Source organism: Diuraphis noxia, unplaced genomic scaffold (assembly GCF_037042655.1).
Source record: "Diuraphis noxia isolate RWA-SAM2 unplaced genomic scaffold, SU_Dnox_SAM2 contig0001, whole genome shotgun sequence".
NCBI classification, from domain to species: domain Eukaryota; kingdom Metazoa; phylum Arthropoda; class Insecta; order Hemiptera; family Aphididae; genus Diuraphis; species Diuraphis noxia.
Genome location: NW_028301711.1, coordinates 21,110,694 through 21,135,895, shown reverse-complemented (window position 1 = coordinate 21,135,895; position 25,202 = coordinate 21,110,694). Strand labels below are relative to the sequence as shown.

The following is a 25,202-nucleotide window of genomic DNA, read 5'->3' as shown; positions in this document are numbered from 1 at the left end:
CGCCGTAGTTGTAGTCGTTATAAGTACCTACTGTATTATAGTTTATAAATTCATCGTAACAATGTCCTTGAACAATCAGTGTCGTCCGAGCTTTTTAGTTTTATCACCTTGTATTACCATTAGTCAATGAATTAGCACCGTTAATAACAAAATCGTTTTATTTTTGTTACTTTAAATTAACTGACCTTGTGTAGATTTACGATGATCTATCTTTATTAAATATGTATTTCAATATGTGTGTCATAAATTATATATTCCGTGCATATTTATATCAAAATATATAAATTGTATTTTTATCAAAATAATGATTTGATCCTAAAATTGAAATAATTTGGAACCAAACATTGACAAAGTATTTTTAGTACGCGTTTTTACGATTTCAAAAGTATTGCATTTATAGGTACATCAATAATATTTTAATAATATTTTTTTTTTTAACTTCGGAGTGTTGCTTGAACATTTTTCTTATTGACTAAAATAATAAACCTAAGACTGAAAATAATAATAATAAAAAAAATTTATGTCGTTATGTCCTTCAAGACTTCAATAATATAATCGAAATAATATTATACAATTGTTTTTGAATATTCAAATGGTATATATTGTACATAATAGGTAATTTTTGGTCATTGCTCTGACAGGACTGACAGTAATATAAAATAATACAGATTAATTTATCTTAAATAATTGCCTTTATAATACAACTTCAAATTGTCAATATAATCTTTGGTAAATTTATTTGAATCGCGATAGCATTTGATTTAAACATAGACTATAAGATATTTTATATTTATACATTACACTTAACACCATTCTGCCGTTGTTGTAGTTAAGAAGGGTGCCATAATAACATGTGTTTTCATTACAAACGTACAACATAATATTTGCGTTCAGAAATTATAACTCTGTATACTATTCTTAGTTTTAATTTTAGAGTGAGTTGATCTAATAACAACTTAAAGGTTATCATTCACATTATCATAACATTATCTAACATTATCTGATTTTTTAAATCGGTTTATCAATATTTTAATTTTAAAGCAAGATACGTTTATATGAAATACTCATTTTCATTTTAAAATAAACCATAAAGATATCTAATAGTACCTAATTTTTTTACGGTTTCCTGTAACAACACAAATCTAAGTCGTGGTTGCCATTTAGTTGTCATGCTGTTCCACTGTCTGAATCCGCTGCGGAAACGTACATTTACCTTAAGTTTGATTAACAGTCAACTCACTAATTTATAAGTCCTAATATCACAAAATTTGAACTGCTGAACATAAATGTGTCACGTTATAATATGTTAGTAAAAAGCGAATACAACACATGCGGTGTTGACGAGAGATGTCCTTTTAAAACAGTAATAAAATGTATTTATTGAGTCTATATTAGATTTTAACATTTAACTCATTAAATATTTTATTATAATAAATCGAAATATACAGTGGTGTATAATAGTATTATATATTACAAAACAAGGGCGATGGTCGTTTAGTAGAAGGTATAATATTAATGTCAATTTTTACATCCCTATAATATATTTTAATTCTGATTCGAAATATCTATAAATAAACAAAGCGTAGTTAATTACTAGTTAAACATTTAAACAATTAATTAAAATTTTACTAGTTTAATACTAAGTACCACATACATATCGGTTTTTGCCCACAAATATTCTTGGTAGGTAGGTACTCTTGATTTTTCAAAAATATATTTTCCATTACCTAACTAAACACCGACCTCTTAAGTTCGGTAAATGTATGACTAAAAACTATATAGGTATAAATCCTAATCTATATCATATAAAAAATATAACATGTCAGCTACATAATAGGTAGCTGACATGTATGCTAACTCATATAAGTTTTAAGCATTATGTTATGAAATTATAACTACCTACTAATTATTTAATTATTAATAATTATAAAATATTTTTTATGTGTGTATCATATTATATATTTTAATTCATATTGAGGGCGAGTCTTTAAAAGTTTAAATCATTCTATATTGCTCTATGTATGTTAATCTCACGTATTACATTTATTACCGTAATTTATTGGAAGTATTTTATTTATAGGTAATTGATAACTTTTATTGACTCTAATATATGTTTATAGGTATCCGACATTTGTTCATTTTAATTATTCTAGGACAATTCCTTCGCTTGGTTTTAGTGTACATTCACCATATAAGTAAATAAAGCGAGAAAAAATGAAACATAACTTTTTTAGTTTTTATTTTAAAACAGAGTATTTTATTATTATATTTTGAATAGAACCTATATTATAATATTTTTTATGAGTTACAGAAGTTTATAAATTAATTTTTTTTATAGTTATTGAGTATTAATTATATTACTCCTATGAAAAGTAGGTACTCAAAAAGTTTTTAGTGATAAGAAAAAAAATATTCCATTCGTTAATAATCCAAAGTTCATTTATGAAAAGTTTCAGTGGCATATAATTATAATTTATACTTCACGATTTCAATATGAAAATTATCTACGAAGTTTGTATTTTAAAATGTATACAATATATATATACCTATCATTGATTATAAAAAAAATATATCATTTATTATTTTATCTTTTTTATGATTTAAATAAAATTTATATTATTATAAAGATTTTACATCCATCCATTTTGTTATATTATGGTTTACCGCTGCGTTGTTAGTTTCCGACCACAATCTATCTCGTTTTAATCAATACCTATCATCTGGTGGAAATTTGGTTGTAAACGATTTGTCACAGTATCGTGATACGGTTTAACTTAATTTCCCAATAGAACACTTTCACTATATATTCCGTTCCTGCCATTTCACACATAATATATACTATATATATATATATATACTTCAGCGACACTGTAATATTGTATGGTTCCGGGTACAATTTATACACGTTATTGAATGAAAGTGTGTTTAACTGTTTTTTTATTTTTTTTTTTGTGTGTCATTCAAATGGGTTCATATAAATTTAGAATTTCGGTAGTTCATTTAATGGTTGCCTTGGTACAATTTAATTCGTTTTAATAAATCTATGCATATGTAATAGTTTTTAATTTATAAGTCGCCCCTTAGAAAAATATGGTCAATATTTTTAATAAATGAACTGGTCCTATAATTACATTGAAAATACAAAACCTAGTGGTAAAAATAAAAATAATATTAATGTTAAGAAGTGTTAAATATTTTTGAATAAAAAATGTTATAACCTACTTCTCAAAAATTTAAAAAATTTATTTGATCCTTATTTTAATCGATAATTATACTCAGTACCTGTGTTCAAATGTTCAATGCACATTTTAAATTAATTCTATAAATTTAAAGTAAGAAAAAAATACCAAAAACCATAAATGTTCATTATTTAGTAAATACAAATTTTATGTTTTACTACCTACTTCACTTAAGTTTTACTTTATTTTTGAAATATCAATTTATCTAAGACCACACTTTATTATATATTATGAAGACGTATATTATTAACTTATTGCATTAACCAATTTATAAATAATGACACAATATATTCTCATTAATCACTTGTCATAGAAAAACATAATTTGTTATTTAATAAAAGCTCTATTGAAGAATATGAAGGTTGCGTAAAACCATAAGTTTGCTAAAAAATCAATTTACAATCGATCATTTTCTCTAAAAACGTATATTAAAATTAGACCATTAGGCACTGGTATTATACCTGTGTTAAGCGCTAAACATTTGTCAGATTAATGTAGTTTTTATTGAATCGCATAGCCTTTTGTGACTATGGCAACCTTATTGAAACATAGGACTACGATTGATAAATAACTTTACAAACACGTGTTTTTTATTCTCGTCTTATTACGCAACCTCGCGTTATGAAAAAATAGGCAGACGACGTCAGTGTTAATCGATATTGATTTTAGGATCAACAGGCTAAATGCGGACGATATAGTAAACAGTAAACACGCACGTTCGGTGTTATGCGTGTTGTACTGTACACGTAGTATAATAGTATATATTTATTCCAGTTACTTTGTTCTCTAGTATTGTGTGTTGTGTCACACGGTAAGTCCTTGGTTGAGCCACGCAGTCCTTAAATTAATACTCTATATTTTTTTAGTATACTACATCTGTATAAATGAAATCTACCTATAAAATTTTTAAACAATTCATTAAAAAAAAACTTTCTTCATATACAACTAATACAATGATTAGTGATGGCTATCTTTCATAGGTTTTAATAGTGAAACTATTTTTAGTCTAGTAAAGTAATGCTTCTTCAATTTTAGTTTTTTGGTTTAAAGTGGTGACTTATAAAATGGTTAAAATCGAAATTCCAAATAAAATATGTATGTACATTATATATATTTTGTAAAATAGTTTTAACTTCTATCATAGGCCATAGCGATAATGATGGAGTGTTTTAAATTTTTCTGAATGATGGTTGAAAATTAAAATTTTTTTAACTATACGTATTGTAGGAAAATTGGTATACAGGTACTTACCTAATTGTTTTTACATCAATAGTTGCAATATAAAATGTATAATAGAATATTCTAATAAACAGTCTATTATAATATAATCATGTTAGTTGGATTTTTGATGATATAAATTTACATGTATAAGGCCATTGTTGATTATTTTTTGGATGAAAGCCAATTTACATTACCTAACTTTAATGTTTTAAATAGGATATCTTGTTCTCGGACGATATGAATAAAATGAATTAATAATTATAGTATTGCCAAGCCTATTGTTTTTTCAATAATTAATAATTAATAACTATTTTATTCTTCGTTTTAACAGCGTTAATTAGTTTAATCAGTAAGACAGTAAAATATGTAATCAAACCATATTCAATACAATGATTCAAATTCCATATAATCAAGTATCATTTATTGTTGTATCTTAAAAAATCTTAAAATAAATACTAGAAACTGTGAAGCATTTTAATTTATAGAATTTAAAACCAAATGGATAAAAAATAAATATCTAGGTAATAATAATATAATCAAATTGTTAAATTTAACTTCGTTATATACTTATATGTAAGATATATGTATGTAAATTTAACATTGTTTATTTTTAATTTAAGGCAAATATGAAGAATTATATCAATAAATACGAATTACAGTATTTAAAACGTCCGATTAAGAGGACGCCACACCCGCATGTGTTGTCTCCGTCTTACAAACGTATAATATAGCAAAATCTGTTTAGCGCGGGACAACTGTTCTCCCTTAATATTTATGATAGAATTTTCAAAATTTCACAACGCATAGGTAAGAACTTTATCCGTGCCATAGCGTCGTTATTTTTTTGATAACATAAATATAGTTAAAGTTATAAGCTTAAGAAAATACATTTATTTTTTTATTTTTTCATTAAATTACTTAAATTATTGGTTTGTGCTATCAAAAAAATAACGACGCTATGACACGGATAAAGTTCTTACCTATGCGTTGTGAAATTTTGAAAATTCTATTATAAATATTGAGGGAGAACAGTTGTCCCGCGCTAAACAGATTTTGCCATGTTATTACGCACTTGTAAGACGGAGACAACACATATGCGGGTGTAGCGTCCTCTTAATACCATTTTTCGTGTGCAACGATTGTAATTATTGATTTATAACTTTAACCTATTTTCCTCAGAATACTGTTTCTATAGTTCCCTTCAAAACTCCTAGGTGCATTACATATTTTAAGTGGTTTACTTATATTTTAAATTTTAATCGTAATTCACGTTTACAATATTGAATATATGCTTCTTAAATATCAACCAAACTATTCTATTTATATTAAATTTCTTTGTTATTCAGTATTCCTAAGGAAATTTAGGTGTATTAAATTAAAATAAATTAAAACATTTCACAATACTACTACGTACCTACGTCGTACCTAATAACTCAAACAACTAAATCTGTTATCAAAACTACTTTTGTTGTTTACTATTCTTGAGTAAGGTGTGGTTTCGAACCAGGTTTGGATATCGGATACTTTCATCATCAACATTATCTTAAATACGTACATTGTAGATTTAATATAAACTTAATGAATAAAGAATTACAGAAGAATTATAAATATTATTATTTTTATAAGAGTGGAAAATTGAATTATTTGATTATGATTATTTTCAAGATATTGACATGCATTTGTAAAATAATATGTACCTATTATAATTCTTTCTTTTTCTATTGGTTATAGGTACGTAACTCCTTAAGAGGACGTTACACATATTTGTTGTCTCCGTCTTATAAGCGCGTAACTGCAAAATTACGTTTAGCAGCAGATTACGTTTAATTCCGTTAGGTTATAAATTAAGAGTGAATTTACCTATTACAAAATTTGATGTTAAGAACATTATCTGTGTTTGTATGCGGGTTTCTTACTACATCTTAGTTTAGAATTGAGTTATGAGCATTTTTTATAGACGCATAACTTGCTACAAAATTGAACTATCGTAAAAAAAACCCACATTCAAACACAGATAATGTATTAATGTTCTTAACATCTAATTTCATAATAGGTCTATTCACTCTAATTTTTAAACTAACGGCGCTAAACGTAATCTTCTGAGCTTAAATTTGCTATTTTACGTACTATTGTAACGAGATAATAAATGTTTGTGTAGCGTCCTCTTATGAGAGGTTGAAAATAACATATACTCCTCTACATAAGGTGATAATCTAAAATTCTCTATAAGGGTTGATATTATTATTTTTATATAAGTTATGCTTATGACTTTTTAGTTTTTAGTTAGGTATATAGACATTGTATTTTAAAAAATTCATCTACGATCATATACTAATCGTTTATTGGACAAGCAACCTATACTATTATTGTTTTGAAATTATAAAACTAATTTCTATTTTAAATTGAGGTTTTAGTACTCGTACCTATATATTTACAATAAATTTCTATCAGCTATGTACTGATTGTACTGACAAAAGATAGGTATATACATTTGATGTGTTCTAATATTATATTGGCGTGTGAAATTGTCGTTCAAAATCATTTCTGCGTGTCTGCTAAAATAATAATAATGTTGTTGAATTATTTTATATGTCGTTAACCGTTCAATTATCAATATTAAAGGATACACTTTTATAGAATATTACACTCTTAGAACTTAGTTATTTATTATATAATTGCCATAATTTTCATTTATTAGGTATACTATATACATTATAAGTTATAAATGTGTGTTCATTTAAAATTTAAATAATGAAATATGGAAAAGTGTATATATTAAAAAAAAATTATTTCAACTATCCATAGTTTTTTTAAACATTTAAAAAATGTTTAATCAACATATTGGGTCATGAATTAATATGCGGATCATGATGTAATTCAATTAAGTGTATTTGTTTATCTATTATAATTACAGAAATTGAAATTTACTATTAGTCGTAATAATTGGTATCCTATACAAATTATATATACAGAGTGTCCCACAGAGATATGACATTCTGACAAATGAAATAACTTTTGTTCTAATCAATATTTTTTAAAAATGTCTTTTAAATATAATCCATATAGGTACATTTGCGTTACATTTTTTATTTTTTAATACTGAAAATAAAAAACTTAAAAATTGATAAATTTTTTTTCGAAATATTCAATATAGCCAATTTGTAAATTTGATTTTCAGAAAAATTTATATGGTAAAAACACTTATTTAAGTCAAAAGGCTGATTTTTTTACATATCAATATTTTCGTTTGGTAAATTATAGTAATTTATAATTTATACATCACATATTATTAAAATAAATACAATAAAAAAAATAATTAGATTTTAACATGCACTTATTTAAAAATGTTCTTATAAAATATTTTAAAAAAACATTATTATTTGAAATTACAAGGTTTCTAACATAAACTATATCGTAATTTACATAACGAAAATATTGAAATTTAAAAATCAATCATTTGACTTAAATAAGTGTTTTTACTATATACATTTTTCTAAAAATCAGATTTACAAATTGACTATATTGAATATTTCGAAAAAAAATTTTATCAATTTTTAAGTTTTTTATTTTCAGTATTAAAAAATAAAAAATGTATTCTAAAAATGTAGCGCAAGTGTCTATGAGTTATATTTAAAAGACATTTTTTTTAAATATTGATTAGAACAAAAGTTATTTCATTTGCCAGAATGTCAGATCTCTGTGGGACACCCTGTATATTATACACTATATTTTATAACGTTGAACATATAATTAGTTTTAACTTCAATAATATTCTATATATTTAAATTTTTATATGAATTATTATCATAAAAGTTATGCCAATCTAAAAATGTCCAATTGGAAAACTGTTTCAAAATTATAATTAAACTAAACTAATCTATATGCTGAAGATACATAGTTATCATAAGTCAAATATGTGTTTGATTATTTATATACATCATATACTTACCGACTACCATAGAAAAACATTACATTATATTTACCTGAGAATTTCAATGTATAAAAATCGATTTCGATCAAGTTGTTAATTAGATAAAATTAAACTTAAAATTTATAAGAGCGGAGTAATAAACCAATATTATACGGAGTACCCTTGTAACCACTCCATTTCGCTCATCTAATCTTTAAATACTAATTAACTACTTGTTAAAAAATTAATTGTTATTAAGGTATTTAAATTCTTGGAAAAATTATTTCATCTTAGGTGCATACGAGGATAAAGAGTTGAATATGTATTTTGTCATATAAATAAAAAACAGCTTAAAAATGTATTACGATAAAAAAAAAAATAGTAAAAATATAATTTTAGATTCTGAGCAAAGCAATTTTATGTTAGAAATTCAGATATTTTTTAGATTCTGAATGGAGCGAAGAATGTATTGGTTTTACAATGATGATGTTTACCTTTTTCTTTTTCTTTTTTATTCTAAAAACACTTTTTCTCCTTCTAAACTTGCTCAAAAGTATCAAATTTAGCATCTTTCTGAAAGGTAATGTTCTTGAGCTGGTACTTTAGAGAGGTCATTTTTCGATTTTCGAAACGGTACTCGAAATAAAAGCGATTATAGGAGAAAAAACGTACGATTTCACGATTTTATAATTTTAAATAATTACCTACGTACCACGTTTTTTTTTCTTTTTTGAAATTATAACATTATAATTAATATAGTATAACATATCCTAGACTGATAAACCGTCTCCACTCAGAATCGTTTTTCGTATACAATGATATTACATTATTGAATTCAAATTTAATACCATCCATTACAGTAACCCACTTGTAACCTACTGTACTGCAAAGCGACATCCACTTACCCGCTTTTTTAATGTGAAACGCCTAATGCGGTGGATAGACCGGCTGTTCGCTGTTGGCTTTTTCATGCTACATCTAATGTACCTTTAAAATAAAGAATCATTTTTATTAAATTAATCTGAATATATATATATTTATTTTTGATTATACCATGTTTATTCATTATTTCCCTTTATAAAGCATTTTTCAACTTACATGCATATTTTCTATACAAAACGATTTCAATGTTTCACATATTCCAGGCGTCTCGTGACATCTCACTTTTTTAAATCTATGGTTTTGTAAGTTTAATAGATGATTTTATATAATTTGTTCTAGCTTTGACAAAAAAAAAAAAAATTACCGGAAAATTCAGACACCTAACCTAGATATATAATTTTCACCAAATATTTATCTCATAATTTTAAAATATTTTGACTTTTAAGTTTTATTTATAGCCATTTAAAATAGACTGTGTTTTTATCTATAGTTATCGTTCACAAATTTTAGCGTGGCCAATAAACTTGAAAATTTAAAGTTATTCATATGATGTTATAGTATAGTAAATAATATAGCGTATTAATGATACATAGTTTTAATAAGTATTTAAGTTCAAATTTTGACAAAATTCATAAAAATCACGAAAATTTGTTTGTTGCAGTTTAGTAGTTATACATATATAAAATTTTTAATTTTTAAAGTTAAGGATTCAACATTTTAAACAATATGTATTGTAAATATTTCATTCTGTAATAAAAAAAAATAAAAAATATCAATTTTAATTATTATGCATTGATTTAAAAATATTACATATAATAAAGTATATTATTACATTTTTTTCGCATGACTTTTTCAAATGTAATTTTTCAGCAGCAATCAATTCAATGAACTGTGTACTAATGTCTAATTGTAAAATAAATTTCTTTATATCAATAATATCATACGATCTACTTAATATTGGCTGGAGAGATCGCTTTTCTCTCAAAATCATTTTTTGTATCTACAATGATTTTATGTCATTTAATTTAAATTTTTACACCCATTAAATGCAGTGGCTTACATGGCTGCGTAACATCTAACGAACAGCTGAGCGATACCTGCTGTTTTTTTGGTCATGTGACTATAAATTATGCAAAAAAAATATTTGTAAATCATATGTGGTAAATTTAAAATTATATACTTAAAATAATAGTACTGACGAATTTATTACATGTTAAATTGAGTGGATGCTGTACGGCCATTAAGAATTGCAGCCAATGTTGAATTTTAAAACATAATAATTATTATCATTACGTAGTTAGTGAACAAAATATTAATGACTATTAGTATTTAATGATTAATGAGTAATTAATAAATATGTTAAATGTTAGTAAATTGTACACGTGTTCATTAACTATGGATTTTTTTCATTGAACTTTCATGATACATTGTATTTTTGTATTATTGCATTAGATTTTTATCAATATTTTAAGTCCTGACTTAAGAAATAAGTAATATTTTTATTTGAATGGTTAGGGTTTAACGCTCAAGCTTAAAATTTGTGTGCGTGTGTGTGTTGCACGCGCATAGGGGGGATTTCTCTCTACTTTAATTTTGATAATTTTGATTCAATTTTGTTAAGATTTGTGATCGAGTTGAAGTGTTTGTTTTTTTTTTGCTTTTTTTTTTGCTCAACATTTAGGTTGCGATGATCGTTGATTTTATTGCTCTAAGTAAAATGTCAGAGGTTGAAACATGTTTTTTATATTCAATGAATACACTTTATTAGATAATAGAATACTCAAGACGAGTACTATCTAATACACAGTCTGTAGTCAAGTTACTTCACAATAAGTCTTAGATAATGTTCAAAAACCAATTTATATAAATCTAAAAAAATAATAATTTTTTATGCGTGTGGCATTAAATTAACTACCTACTAACAATCTTTATGATTAATTTGCTGTCTTGATTAAAATGGACTTTATAAGTTATACTATCAGACATCAGTATATTGTGTTAGTTATATGTGTGTACCTACTGTATATTATAATTGTATTTTTATTCCTCGAGATGTTAATATTATAATAATTATCATAAAATACGATGATCCAAATTATTTTGAATGTTCATAATATATTTATTTATCATATTTTGTAATCAAAATTACATTAATACAGTTTATCAAGATCTTGTTTATTCCTGATCGTTTGAATAATTTGGTTGATGATAAAATAAAGTATATTTTTCATTATAGTTGCTCTTATAATAAATAAAATATGATAGATTTCCTTGATGATTAAAATTATTATTTTATAGCATTTACTTCCGCCTCCCCCTAGTGGCCTAATCTGGCCTTTAATAATTATTAGTTATTATTTTCCATCAAATCATTATTATTAGGTACCTAATATCTCTCACATACTGGGCGTATTAGTAAACATACTAGTAATAATTGGGTTGGGAAAATGGGAATAGTTTATGTCTGTGAGAATAAATTTTAACTTTAATAATGTAGAATATTTATAGATAAAATTAATATTATACAGTTACTGACTACTGTATGTCTGTATAGGATCGCGGTTATGATTGGGTGAGAGAGACCTACAATAAATATTACCTATCTATGTCTTCTCTTTCTTGCAACTATTACACTGTTACATAATACCTAAACATCCACTTAATCCTCCTAATACGATAAGTCCAAATGGTCGATCCATTTAGGTGTGTATAAGTGTATTATCTATGAAATATAACATTCATACACTGCAGTACTGTGCTCTTCAAAAGATTACATTCGTATTTACTTAATAATTAACTCAAGAGGACGTCATACTCGCACGTGTTGTGTCCGTCGTATAAACACACAACAGCAATTTTTGATCAAAATAATCCATTTTACTACTTTATTTTTGATGTTGACAAGTAATCATATACATTTTAAAATTGTAAATAGGGAGTCCTAGATAATATTCTTACGTTTAAATTTGATAAATCTCAATGAATCTTAATATTAAAATTAATAGGGTTAAATAGATTATATTTTAAAATATTATGTAAAATGTGGTAATGAAAAATATGTTCAATCGTTAAATGCTGTTAGTTTATTAACAGATACAACCCATGCGAGCATGGTGTCCTCAAATTAAAATAAATATTTTTAGCATAATAAATTATTTAATAGACGTACAATTTAACGTATAATGGGAGACTTATTTTAAACCAATTATTATATTATGCAATTAAATTGTTTATTAAACAATTATTTTGTTAACATTTAAAATAATATTATTTCTAAGAGTGAAACATTAAATTTCATTATTTTTTTTTTCTATTGATTTATTCTTACTAATAGTCACCGAAGTCATTATTTACGAAATTAGTCACTTATTAGTTATTACTCATTTAGACGGTACAATATATTTCCATGTCTGTAATTATTATTCATATTGACAGGTTGGCTGGACTTTTATTTAAATTTTTTTATTGACGATTTATAATGATTTTATTATTACATAGATCCTTAAGTATTTATTCAATTAAACATTATTCACCTGTAATTTGAAGTATTGTTTTCCATTGTCTTGTGGTTATATACTACAAAGTCAGATAACATTGTATTAAAAATATATTTTATTAATTATGGAGTATAGATGCTTCTGAGAGTTATTACGTATTACAATTTACAGCATGATAATAATTGCACAGTATACTTTTACAGTAAAAAAAATTGAGTTCAAAATTTAAAACTTAGTGGTAGGTATCGATAAAAAAATATTTCTATTAGGTATTGATTATTGTATTGTATTCTAAATAATATAATGTGTCTTATTACTCTTGTTTTGTTAACTACTTAACTATATTTTATTATCTGCGCTGATATCCTAGTATTTTACTATATTTTTTAATATTTCACATATCTATCATCATTAGAAATAGATGATAATTGACTTTATATTTACCATTAAGAAATAAAAATAAGCACCTTGTTACGTCATAGTAGTACATTTAAAACTTATCAATAATGAACTCACGTGCTATTTATATAATACACTACAGAGTAGGTAGGTTGATCAATGAGAATAACATTTAAGACATACTTCCTTACTAGTTACTGGTATATGTTTTAAAATATTTTATAAGATCATGATATGATTTATATATTTTCAATTCATTCGTATTTTTAGATTCATTATCTATATGTATCCAATAGATTGCTGCGTAGTATTTTAACACCTATATGTTGTATACTTCAATCCTACTCTAAAACTATTTTTAAGAATATACATTTGTTCAACTGTTGATAATATGTGATATGCATATTGAAATTCGAGGAAGTAATTCATATGTTAACAATATTGTTTATATAATTTTTTATTTATATCTAAACATAAATGCATTGCTCAATAACGTATATAAATTTATATCACTCTAAACAACTTTTCGTTTTTGTTTAGTTATTTGATTATTTCTTATTTATTGGTCAACTATAAATAATTAACTTATAGCCCATAGGCCATAGGTGTTCAATGTATACAACATTGTAAGGGTATACTAGGTACTATCACAGATTAAATACAATTTTATTTAATCTGTGGTACTATATTATATACAATTATTTTAATCTAATATTTATGTAAAAAATTAATTATGTTTTAGAGTATGCTCAATGAATTTAACAAAATTGGTGCTAACCAAACCACTGGGATCGGATATGTCATCTTCGTTAACTATAGCTGTAAAAATGCAAGTGTGTATTACAAATTTAATCAGCTATTTTAATTAAACTGCATGACTCAATAAATATTTATTTATTAAATCTATTTGTATAAATTAAGGGATCAAAGAGAACCTTACGGACAAATGAACTACCCCTGACCGTAAATGGATCTCTCGAAATAGAATTGCAATTAAACTTCTGTCTTCAGGTATTTGATTTTATTTCTGTTAAGATACTAAAGAAATTAGGAACCACTACGAGTCGTATTGTCTTAATATTATGTATTTGTTCTGCAGTATCCGCACTTTTTGAAACGAGACGTTAACAAATTACACGTAATGCTTCAACGTCGAAAGAAATACAAAAACCGTACTATACTTGGTTTTAAAACATTGGCCGAAGGCGTTATTAATATGTCACTTGTAATTATATCAACTTACAAAATACAGACTTTATAATTTCAAACGTACTATTATATCTTTATTTAGGTACTACAAAGACCTCTTGATCTCGAACTAGAACTTTTAAGCGATCCTAAAGACCCCAAGTCTCTTATCGGCCGTGTATATATCATGTGCTTAAATAGTCAACCCGTGGATCACGAAGATACTACAAAACCTGTTACTGGTAAAATTAAAACTAATATTAGCAATAAAATAATTTTTTTCGGTTTCATCAAATATTAAAATTTGCAGGTATAAATATTTAATGAATAATTATTTCAAATTGTGTAGGAAGGGGTCCAGATTATTCTGATGAAGATGAGGAGTTCAGCAGTGGAGAAGAAGCATCCGATTCTGAACCAACCTTGGAGGATAGACGACGCAAGAAAAATATCGCAACTGGAAATGCAAGAGTAATTTGAATAATTATGTTTTTTTTTTTTTTAAGATCAAGATTTTAATAATAAATCATAATATAACAATTTAATGGAATTTGGTTTTACTTTGTTAACAGCAAAGAAATCTAAAACAAAAATTTATTGCACTTCTGAAAAGGTTCCGAGTTAATGAAGATTTGCATTCATTAGAGAACGATAGGGAGACCATAAGTCAAAAACTGTCAGGTATATTTAATAAATAAATTAAAAATTGTTTATAATTTATTTGTGTTAATTTAATGCATGTGTATTACTGTTGTTACAGGTGGTGACATGGACCCAGCAGATATTGAAGATCTTTTTGAGGAACTGGAAGATTTGAGCGACTCTGGTCCTGACTTGGATACATTATCTATTTTATCTACACCAAAACCATCACTTCGTCCATTCTTTTCAAGCTCTCGTACAAATATGATACACGAAGGCATCTCAGGTTTGTAGTATAAATTATAACCAAAAAGTATCTCAAAACATGGTGTAACCATTGTAGCTGTTATATATATACATACATTTCACAGTTGAATATTTTTATTTTTAAATATAAGCAAAGAATTTTTTGTTTCAATCAAATCTGTTTTTTTTTTATTGATCGTTTAATCTATTTACATAACATAATTTTATTATATATGTCTACATAATATAACTAAACTATTAAATATATATCATATTAAAGGTTTATGTTTCTTGTTATAATAAGAATAGGCATTGAATGATATAAAATTTGTTGTTTATGGTTGTGTGTATAGTAATATAATAAACCACGGTTAAAAAGTAAATATTTTTGCAATTTATGCAACACTAAGGTTTAAAACAGTTCAATAATTTATTTAATATAATAATATAAAGTATGTTTTTAAATATTTTAATTTTAATTTGATATTCTTATCTATCATCTAAATTTCTTCCATTATACTTACAGTTTATCTTACTTAAAAGGACGCTGCACCCGCATATGTTGTCTCCATCTTAGAAGTAAGTTACATACCAAATTTTATACTCAGCAGATCACGTTTAGATCTGTTTGCTTAAAATTTAGAGTGAATTGACCTCTTATAAAAATTAAAGGTAATATTATTTTTGAGGGCTTCTCATAGGCTCTTTATTATTTTTGATTTTAAAGCGAGTTATGTGTGTTTTAAAATTTAACATTGTTTGTATATCTTAAAATACTCATAACTCGCTTTAAAAATAAAATATAATAAAAATCTTATGAGAAGCCCTCGTTAATAATGTTATCTTTAATTTTTATACGAGGTCATTTACTCTCAATTTTAAACTAACGGATCTAAACGTTATCTGCAGAGCGTACAATTTTCTATGTTACGCACTTGAAAGTTGTAAAACAAAGACAAGACATGCGGGTGTAGCGTCCTCTTAAAGTCATATTACAATGTGTTTATTAAAATTAGATATTAAATGTATTGTTAAATAGAAACATAAAATTCAAAATTCAAAAAAAGTTTTGAGGTACTTAAGTTAAAAAGGGTTCATCTAATATTTTCAATTAACGCCTTTTGGCTTCTTCCAGAATTGAGAGAATTCTGAGAATTAAATGACATTTTAAGTAATACGGCTTGAAAGTCGATTTTTGTAGATAATCAATTAAATATTTAAGAAAAAGTGATTCAAATTTGGACCTGCCAAATTAACAATGTGTTTTTAATATTTAATTCTTATTCAGAAAAATAGCATGTGAATGATTCTTCTGTTTGTTCGCTATGAACTCGATGTATATTTGCATATTTTACTAATGACAATGTGCTAATAAAGATAGTACTATGTTATTATATCTAATATTTTTATATATTGAATTAAGTGTGTTGATGTGTGGTATAATATACCTATTCATTTAATAAAACATTTCATATGACCGCAAAATGTTGACGTGAAGCTCTAGCGGTATGCTTTGCCAACAATTTGAATGATTTGCGCTTATTTATCGTTAGTAACTACGAAAACAACTTATATTACAAATGTTGCCTTATATAACAAGCTTTCAGCTCTTTGTGCGCGCTAAGGTATAACAAAAACACAAATTGTTGTAGTTTAGAAAAAATAGTATTCTTTACACATTTTTGAACTTCACAAATTTAGGAAATACACTGGTATTACATTGTTTTAAATATTAATATTATATATAGTATATGTATTTAATACTACATATATAACTTCATACTTGTATCGTTGTTTTTGTTGTAATGTTATTATTTACTGCTATTACATACTTATTTTTTTATTATAAAATGTACATTAGATTTAATATGTTAATACAGTTCCATTTATGGGTTGATATTATATATAATATGTATTATATTGTTTTTATAAATATATATTAGTGGTGGACCAATTTTACTTTTCATATTCATAGTTTTCATGAATTTGGCATTCACAACTGAAATCACTTTGTAACAATAAAAATATATCTTACATGAAAATATTCTAATTATGTAATTCAATTACGGTATCAGCTTAAGCATGTTTTAATAATCTAAACATTAATACACATATTTCTAATGAATGTTAACTTTTATTATATTGGAACTAATTGGAACATTTAAAACTGGAGCAAGCAATTTGGTTAAGAAAAAAAAGCATAAACCCATAAAATATAAGTTAAAATAATGAAAATAGTTATGCAATAGATTGTGTCCACCACTTGTAATTATTATAATTTATTTATATTGTATCTATTGTAACATAATAATGCTTTTTATCAGAATATTGTTTAAAAAGTAATATTCACTTAAATTATTTTTATATTTTTTCACCCTGTCACTAGGACGGCATTCCCATAAGAAAAGTCACACCACAAGTTTTCCGCCCTACAACAGAACCAAAGGTTAGCACTATGAAAATTCCCGATCAAAATGCAGTTATGAGCACAAAGTATCTTCTTTTGTTGTATTTTCTTTATATCCAATGCACTTAATATTACTAACAATTTCTATACTATTCTCTTAAGCAACATTCTAACAATGAAATCCCTATTTTGAATACTTAGTAATTTACACATAACAATAATATTATCATTTAATAAAATAATGTGAATTGTTATATTAATTTTTTACATTTTATACAGATTTATTATTAGTATTAATTAGTATTTACAACTCATTGCATGTGCATGGTAACAATATGTATAATGTATATATTTATGATAATTCTTGATCTCAGTTAATTATTGTGTTTTTTATGAAGTAAGTACATTTATATTATATTATAAACCTATTTTTTTCATCTTGATGATTTTACCATTTTTTATTATCTACAACTTATATTTTGAAATAAAATATTTTTATTAAATTTCTGTTCTGTTAATATTGAATTATGAGCATAAAATATTGTACATTTTCTAATATTTCAAATTTTTTAATGAATATAGTTATGCCCGTCAAAATTTTGTGAGATATTTTCTACTGGACTTAGTCCCGCTTATCAAACTTGAACTGATCATAAGTTATACATTTATAAATATTTATTTAATCATTATTAGACTTCCATTTAAAAATATTTTTAAAAGAAAATTTATAAATTTAAAAATCACAACAATATGTATTGAATATAATTTTATATATCTTCATATAGTTTTTTTTTTAAATAATTGACCGAAATAATAAATCATGGATAAAAATTGTGCGTTAAAACATGGGTTTTAAAGTACTATCAATAGTATTTTATCATGCTATTTATAGCCTAAACATAAACTTTAATTTGTAAATATTAGCTTAACAGTTTTTAATTATTAATATTATTATTTCAATTATTTACAGTATAGATTTTGTGTTCATGTTGTAATTTGTAATATTTGCATTTTTCATGCGTGCATTTTTCTCTCTAATAACACCATACAACATTCAGTTCCATTCATCATCGCTACCGTCACATGTTTGTAATAATTTATTTTTTAATTCTTAAGGTTGTTTTCGTCACACAGAATACCATAGAGAATTTTTCCGCTTTCTCATTAAAAATTAAAACTTTGTTTTAAATTTCTACTCGACATACGCATCCTTCGATAATTGTCTTGCAACAGTGCTGAACAAATGGTGGCATTTCTGATTCATCTAATTCACCACTTTTGATCAAGCCTACTACAGTCCAAGTACTTGTATTATTTGTGACACAGTCCATTTGTTTTCGGTTTAAGCGACCTATGGTACTAGAGAGTATTTTTTTTAGTTATATTTCGACACTAGGTTCCAATAAATTAGCGTCCGTCGTAAATCGTTTTTTAATCAATTTGATACCTTTAAAAACCTTAAAATCGGCATAGCTAGTGTTACATTATCTAAACGGTACCTATAACCTGTCCGGCTGTCCAATAGACCAGGTATAGAGTTTTAAAACTTTTGTTAAGTAATAAAAACATCATCATTGTATATACCTGATAGACAGTCGTTAGTGCATTAATGCTATTTCAACTTTTCTAGAAATGTGATTTTAATTATCCACATTGAAAATCGTAAACGAACATGTTAATTGAATAACGAATGAATGAATAAATATTGAACGCACACAAACGGAATCAATTGCGCAGACCTTGTAATGGCGGCGTGCGGAGATTTGGTCCATAGTGTTTTTTCTTAGAACAGTTTGTCGGCGCAACAACAACAATAATAATATTATAAGCTCTACGCACGAACAATAAACTCTAATTAAATCACGCACATAATTATATATTATTATATCGTAGTCGTGTAATAATCATGTTTATTTCACATTTCGACTGTGTGGAAAAATTTGAACGACACGATAAATTAACCGCCGTTGTTGTGAAAACGAATTCCGATAGTTAAAGATAAAAACAATTTTTTTTTTCTAATTAACGATCGAGTGTAAAACACAAGTGCGACTGAAGACAAACTTTTGCGGCCATAGCACTTCATAACAATATCACCCATAGCTCAAAAGAGGGGAGTGGTAGGAGTTGGAGTGGTGTCTCATTTTCTCAGATTTAAAAAAATTGAACACCCCGGAAATAGGAAATTATATTTATTTATTTTTAATTTTAACCGTCATACCTACTTAAATCGACCGTCGTGTTTGCTGCTGATGACATTTTTTATTCCGTTTCGATAATAATAATAATAAAAATTGTATATTGTTGTCTTGGAGTCGGCACATTAATATTTATATTATGTGTACCTACATAATATCTATTATTATGCTAGCAATCAATTAACCTTTCTTAGGAAAAAAGAAAACTCATTTTCCTATATTAAAACTGTAATACGATAACATTGTTCATAACTCCGTTGTTTGTTTATTTAAAACGTGTATAATACATTTCAGTTTTAATTTTACTATTTTTGTAAAAAATAAACCTGAAAATGTCCATTACAGTTCAGTTGACATTTTTTTAACACGATTTCTTACGTTAATCTTAATCCACTCTACCTAATAGGTACTATATAAGTACGTATTTGTGTTTATGTTTTATTATACTTTTCTTTTTTTTATTCGATGGTAAAAGTGTAAAATGACTGATTATTGTGGTAAAATTGTCAAATGTGTAACTTAGATACAGTGCCGCAATTACCAGTGTTTGACTTGTGAGACGGGTCGGAAAATAAGACGAGGCATGCGTAATTAACATTGTACAATATATTTAATCATTTAAGAACTCAATTTGAAGCATATATTCCAGTTGCCTAACATACTACAGACTTGATTTTTGAAGTAATTAGTCCTACAGACCAAATATTCTAATTTATGCCGTTAACTGACATTCTTTTAAAATGTTACCGTTTATTAACATACAACCTGTTTGAAGTCTTTAAAACGTTAGTATGATATATACAAACTGTTTAGTAATAAGAATTTAAAATAGTTTTTAACTAATAGATTAAAATAGTTTAGTTTTTTTTTTTAAATTTAACATAGTTTTTAACAAAACCCATATTTTATTGATATTGTTATAATTATTATTGATTGAAATCTATAACTGCTATAATTGTTTTCAGTTTGCATGTTCAATGTTTTTTTCACGCTTAATTTGTTTTAATCATGATTTTGCTAACAATTTGCTAAATTAATAAAACAAATATTGGCTAGGGAAGATTATATGCTTACAAAACATATATATATAAAAACGAACAGATTCTCAAAAAAAAAAATATATATATATATATATAAACTATATATACATATGTATATATATTTATTTAATGACATAGGTGTGCCAACCGTTGAACGTAATATTGAAAGATTTAGTGACGAAAGTTCGAAAAAGGCTGATTCCGATTCGTATTTGGACACCTGGACGGACAGTGACCCTACTCCAATGAATTCGTCACCTCCAAAAATGAGCAATAATGACGATAAAAAGGTTTTGTATATTGCATACTTGAGAACTGGCTATTGATACATTTTAATGTTAATGATGGACATGGTATTATAAAGGAAACTCCTGGCACGGTGGAAAAGGAAAAAGAAAAAAAATCAAGAATTTTCACGAGAGATCGTACTTCGTCGTCGAATAAGTACAAGAAATCTCCAATGCCGAAGACGACTAACGAAAATGAACGTATAAATACAGGAACTGGTACAGGAGGTTCAGGAGAAAATATAGTCTCCATGGTTGAGGTATGTCACTGTCTTCATTTATCTAATATTCATAATCAAATGGTTCAGGTTTAAAATTTTAACAAAAATTTACTTTTACTTGTCTGAGGATTCAACTAAATAACCCACCTAGTAAATGACAATTATCATTACAAGTTTCAACCTTCTAACTATATGATAATAATAAATAACTAATAAGTATATCACAGAAAATATATAATATTTATGTATATATATTACCTATAGTACTGTAATTATTATGTTTCAATGGGAAAAGAAAATTACAATTATAAAACACAAGGTTCTAATCTATATCCTAAGAAGTAGGATTCTAACCTCTGATACTCCAAACCAAAATTAGATACACTTAAGCTTTTAATTCAAATAATAGTTTAAAAGAATAGACTCTCCTAAGAAAAAATCATATTCGTATTCCATTATTGTATCAAATTTATAAATTTTTAGTAAATTTTCAAGGTTCAATTAAATTTCAATGTCAGATAGAAAAGTCATGATGTTATATCTGTTTTTTACATTGTAAAAACAAATATGAAATGCTGAAAAAAGTTCACTAAACTATTACTTCCAATAATAGCCACAATGCATTAATTACTTATTCCAAATTTTATTCTAAAATAAATTGTTATATAATCCCAACCAAACACAATTATGATAAATATATTTGATTCAAGATTAATATTAAATGAAACCTTTATGTAATATCATGTATTGGATGTATGCTTAAATTACTAAATTTATGCTTTTATAAATACAGCCTAGAAAAGCGTTGATGGAACAACTGTCTAAAGTGTTGCCGCCTGAAGATAAAATGCCTGAAGTATTATGTTTAGTTCACTATGCAGATCCATTGGGTTGTCAGCTCGCATCCAAACTGCAGAATTACCAATTTAAAGTCATTATTCCAGCTGGATTAGCTGATGTGCGTGCTACTTTTGTGTGCATTATTAACAAGATACAGAAATAGTAAGATACTTTGACGTACAAAATATTGATTCCTAAAAATTTTAGCTAATATTTTATTGTATACCACATATTTTGTGACACCTTGTTCAACTTCATGTTTGCCAGTAATAATAACAATATAATAATATATAATATTATTTATTTTACTATTATCAATATTTTAGCTGTAATTCTAACCCCAAACCCCCGAGTCAAATGAAGATATTGCTTGCTGGTTCTGATAGCTTTGTAAACTATGTATTACGACAGTATGTAGAACAGTTATCATTCAAGCCGCCTGACTGGATGAATTATATTAAATTTTATATCATACCACTAGGTAATACACTTCAATAATAATACATTTTGAGTTTGTATATTATGTATTGTTAACATAATTATAATTTCAGGAGTTAACACTCTCTCAAGATATTTGGGTACAGTCGACAGTTATTACGGTACAACATTTCTGTTTAAAGAAGACTACTGGAAGGAACAATTGGAATGTGGTGATGGATCGGATATAATAGGCAAAATCCAAAATTACATAATGGAAGCCTCTAATACAATTCAATTGCAAATTGCTGAAGCAATGCTATCATATAAAGAAAAAAGGTATACTATTATTTATGAAAATTTGACATCAATTACAAAATATACTTGTATATTATACATATTTACTTTTACAGTTCTGATGATGAAGCCTTACAAACATTCATACCATTTGTTAATGTAAGTTGACGTTAAATTTGTTTTTAAAAATGGGAGAGAATCAATAGTGCCCTAGTATAAAAACTGACTAGTAATTAAAGTACTTAACATATATAAAAAAAAAAAAAAACGATAACTATTTTTCTTATTGTAATTTAAAAATAAAATGATTATTATTAAAAATATACTTATACTCTGTTCAGCGAAGAAGTTGCTGCAGGCTGACCAAAATCAGTTCTTCTGCACATCCCCACACAACACCCTGTCATACTGAAACAAGCTTTGATATTATAGGTTCACTCAAAATCAGCGCATTCTCTCGCTGAATAGAGTATAACTAATTATAAATGCATACATTTTGAACTTAAAATTTTGAAATTCTGTTTGTTTGATATTAATATATTTTTTTAAATAAAAATATTTTTGATTTTAACTTATTAAATTTGTATTTGCTTTATAAACTTATTACAACTGTATCATTTTATAGGACGTGAGAATTTGCTCTGGGGATACGGCATCAGGATCAAATGATACCGATGATCAATGTTCAATCATCATTGATCGTAAGTCCATCTTGGACAAGACTACACCGCCCAATTCCCCCAATATCGGTGTCCAATACTTGCCTCCTCCCACAAAGCAAGTCAATTGGTAAATACTAGAAAACCTTAAATATTTTGTAACCTAACAAATTTGTTCTAAACAGGGAGTTATGCGAGCCCTTAGAATTACAACTCGACTATTGGTTGGTGCCAAACACTAATAAAGAAGTCACCACTCGAGGCAATGAACCAAGCAGTAAACGAGTGGATACCAAATTCACATTAAAGACTGGTTTTAAAAGTTTACATATCTCAAGACTGTTTTTGACCAATGAAGAACCACTAGCATTTTTTACCGTGAGCTATATTAAGGAGAAAAAACAAAAAAGTAAGCAAAGTATTAACATACACAGCAATAAAAATTTTAATTCAATACTAATATTATTGTCAAAATTATATACCCGTACCATTTTAGCCATTTTTGAAATTCATTAATTGTTTGATTTAATATATTTTTTGTCTATCACACATTCTAATATTTAAAATGTCTCAAATGTTTGGGCTATTAGAAATTATTTTTAGTACTTAACTTAAGTACATTCTTTACACATGACTTCATGCATGAAAAAAAAAATGTTAACCTTAACCTATGTCTGCTATATCTTTTTAACAATGGTCGTTTTATGTAAATTTAGTTATGCGATTGGGAAAAAAGAAAGAAAAAGAAAAAGATTTAGATCCCAAGAATCAAGTTATTGACAGTGTACTAAGATTAATCTGCTCTCCAAAAACTCAACATTTCCCACTCACAAGTAACTCATTTTTACATGTTTTAACTAGAGTTTATGGTATTTAAAATATGTTTGAATTTCTAGTAACTATTGATGGATATGAATGGAGTGGTGTGAAGTTTTTCCAATTGTCATCACAGTGGCAAACACACATTAAACATTTTCCGGTTGCAGTTTACTCATTGGATTATCAACCAGCAAGTCTACCTCATTTAAACCATGGACTTTAAATTGCCACAATGATTTAAAACGCTGGTAATTACATTACTGTTACACTCAATATATAAACTTGTACGGTTTAACTAGTTGAGACAGTTAAGGTTTGAGTGAAGCGGGAGAAAAATAAAACACAAATAGTCCCTCCTCTAGTTAGCGCTACCACATACACACACAAGTCTTACACATATTATACTGAATGAAGAGTTACTGCTGTATTATTTATAGCATGGTACTCAACAAATTATATAATAGTTTGTTGTAACTTGTAAATTGTAATTAAAATTAAAATAATATACAGGGTGTAATAGAAAAATATGACAAATGAAACATATTAAAGATAAAACATTCTCTCTTTTTAATCATTACATAACATTAGATTTATTTCTACTTTTTAACTTTTATCAGTATGTTAAAAACGAGTCTTTGATCATCATTAATTAACTTAACTTTTTAACTAGCCAATATATACTATATACTTTAAGATGAAATGTATTAATTTTTATAATCATTAAACTGCACCTATATAGTTAACTCTTTATATGTAATTTATTTTGAAATATTTTATTATGTTATATCCAAGT

The 25,202-nt window shown here is 25.9% G+C and overlaps 1 protein-coding gene across 3 annotated transcripts in view; it reads left to right on the top strand.

Moving 5' to 3' along the window:
• KrT95D (phosphofurin acidic cluster sorting protein KrT95D) overlaps nucleotides 1-25,202 on the top strand; it is a 33,266-nt gene that overhangs the window by 7,022 nt on the left and 1,042 nt on the right. The window contains exons 2-19 of one of the 3 annotated variants that reach the window (XM_015515479.2): nucleotides 13,891-13,981; nucleotides 14,070-14,159; nucleotides 14,248-14,373; nucleotides 14,440-14,578; nucleotides 14,686-14,807; nucleotides 14,909-15,017; nucleotides 15,097-15,264; nucleotides 17,611-17,670; nucleotides 21,008-21,159; nucleotides 21,234-21,416; nucleotides 22,171-22,379; nucleotides 22,544-22,698; nucleotides 22,769-22,973; nucleotides 23,048-23,090; nucleotides 23,557-23,708; nucleotides 23,776-23,999; nucleotides 24,307-24,423; nucleotides 24,487-24,657. In XM_015515479.2, coding sequence (XP_015370965.2) covers nucleotides 13,891-13,981; nucleotides 14,070-14,159; nucleotides 14,248-14,373; nucleotides 14,440-14,578; nucleotides 14,686-14,807; nucleotides 14,909-15,017; nucleotides 15,097-15,264; nucleotides 17,611-17,670; nucleotides 21,008-21,159; nucleotides 21,234-21,416; nucleotides 22,171-22,379; nucleotides 22,544-22,698; nucleotides 22,769-22,973; nucleotides 23,048-23,090; nucleotides 23,557-23,708; nucleotides 23,776-23,999; nucleotides 24,307-24,423; nucleotides 24,487-24,632 — 2,491 coding nt within the window. In that variant the 3' untranslated portion in view covers nucleotides 24,633-24,657. Of the gene's footprint in view, nucleotides 1-13,890; nucleotides 13,982-14,069; nucleotides 14,160-14,247; nucleotides 14,374-14,439; nucleotides 14,579-14,685; nucleotides 14,808-14,908; nucleotides 15,018-15,096; nucleotides 15,265-17,610; nucleotides 17,671-21,007; nucleotides 21,160-21,233; nucleotides 21,417-22,170; nucleotides 22,380-22,543; nucleotides 22,699-22,768; nucleotides 22,974-23,047; nucleotides 23,091-23,556; nucleotides 23,721-23,775; nucleotides 24,000-24,306; nucleotides 24,424-24,486; nucleotides 24,658-25,202 lie in introns of all 3 variants that reach the window. The other 2 variants (XM_015515478.2, XM_015515480.2) reach the window with 2 other exon arrangements.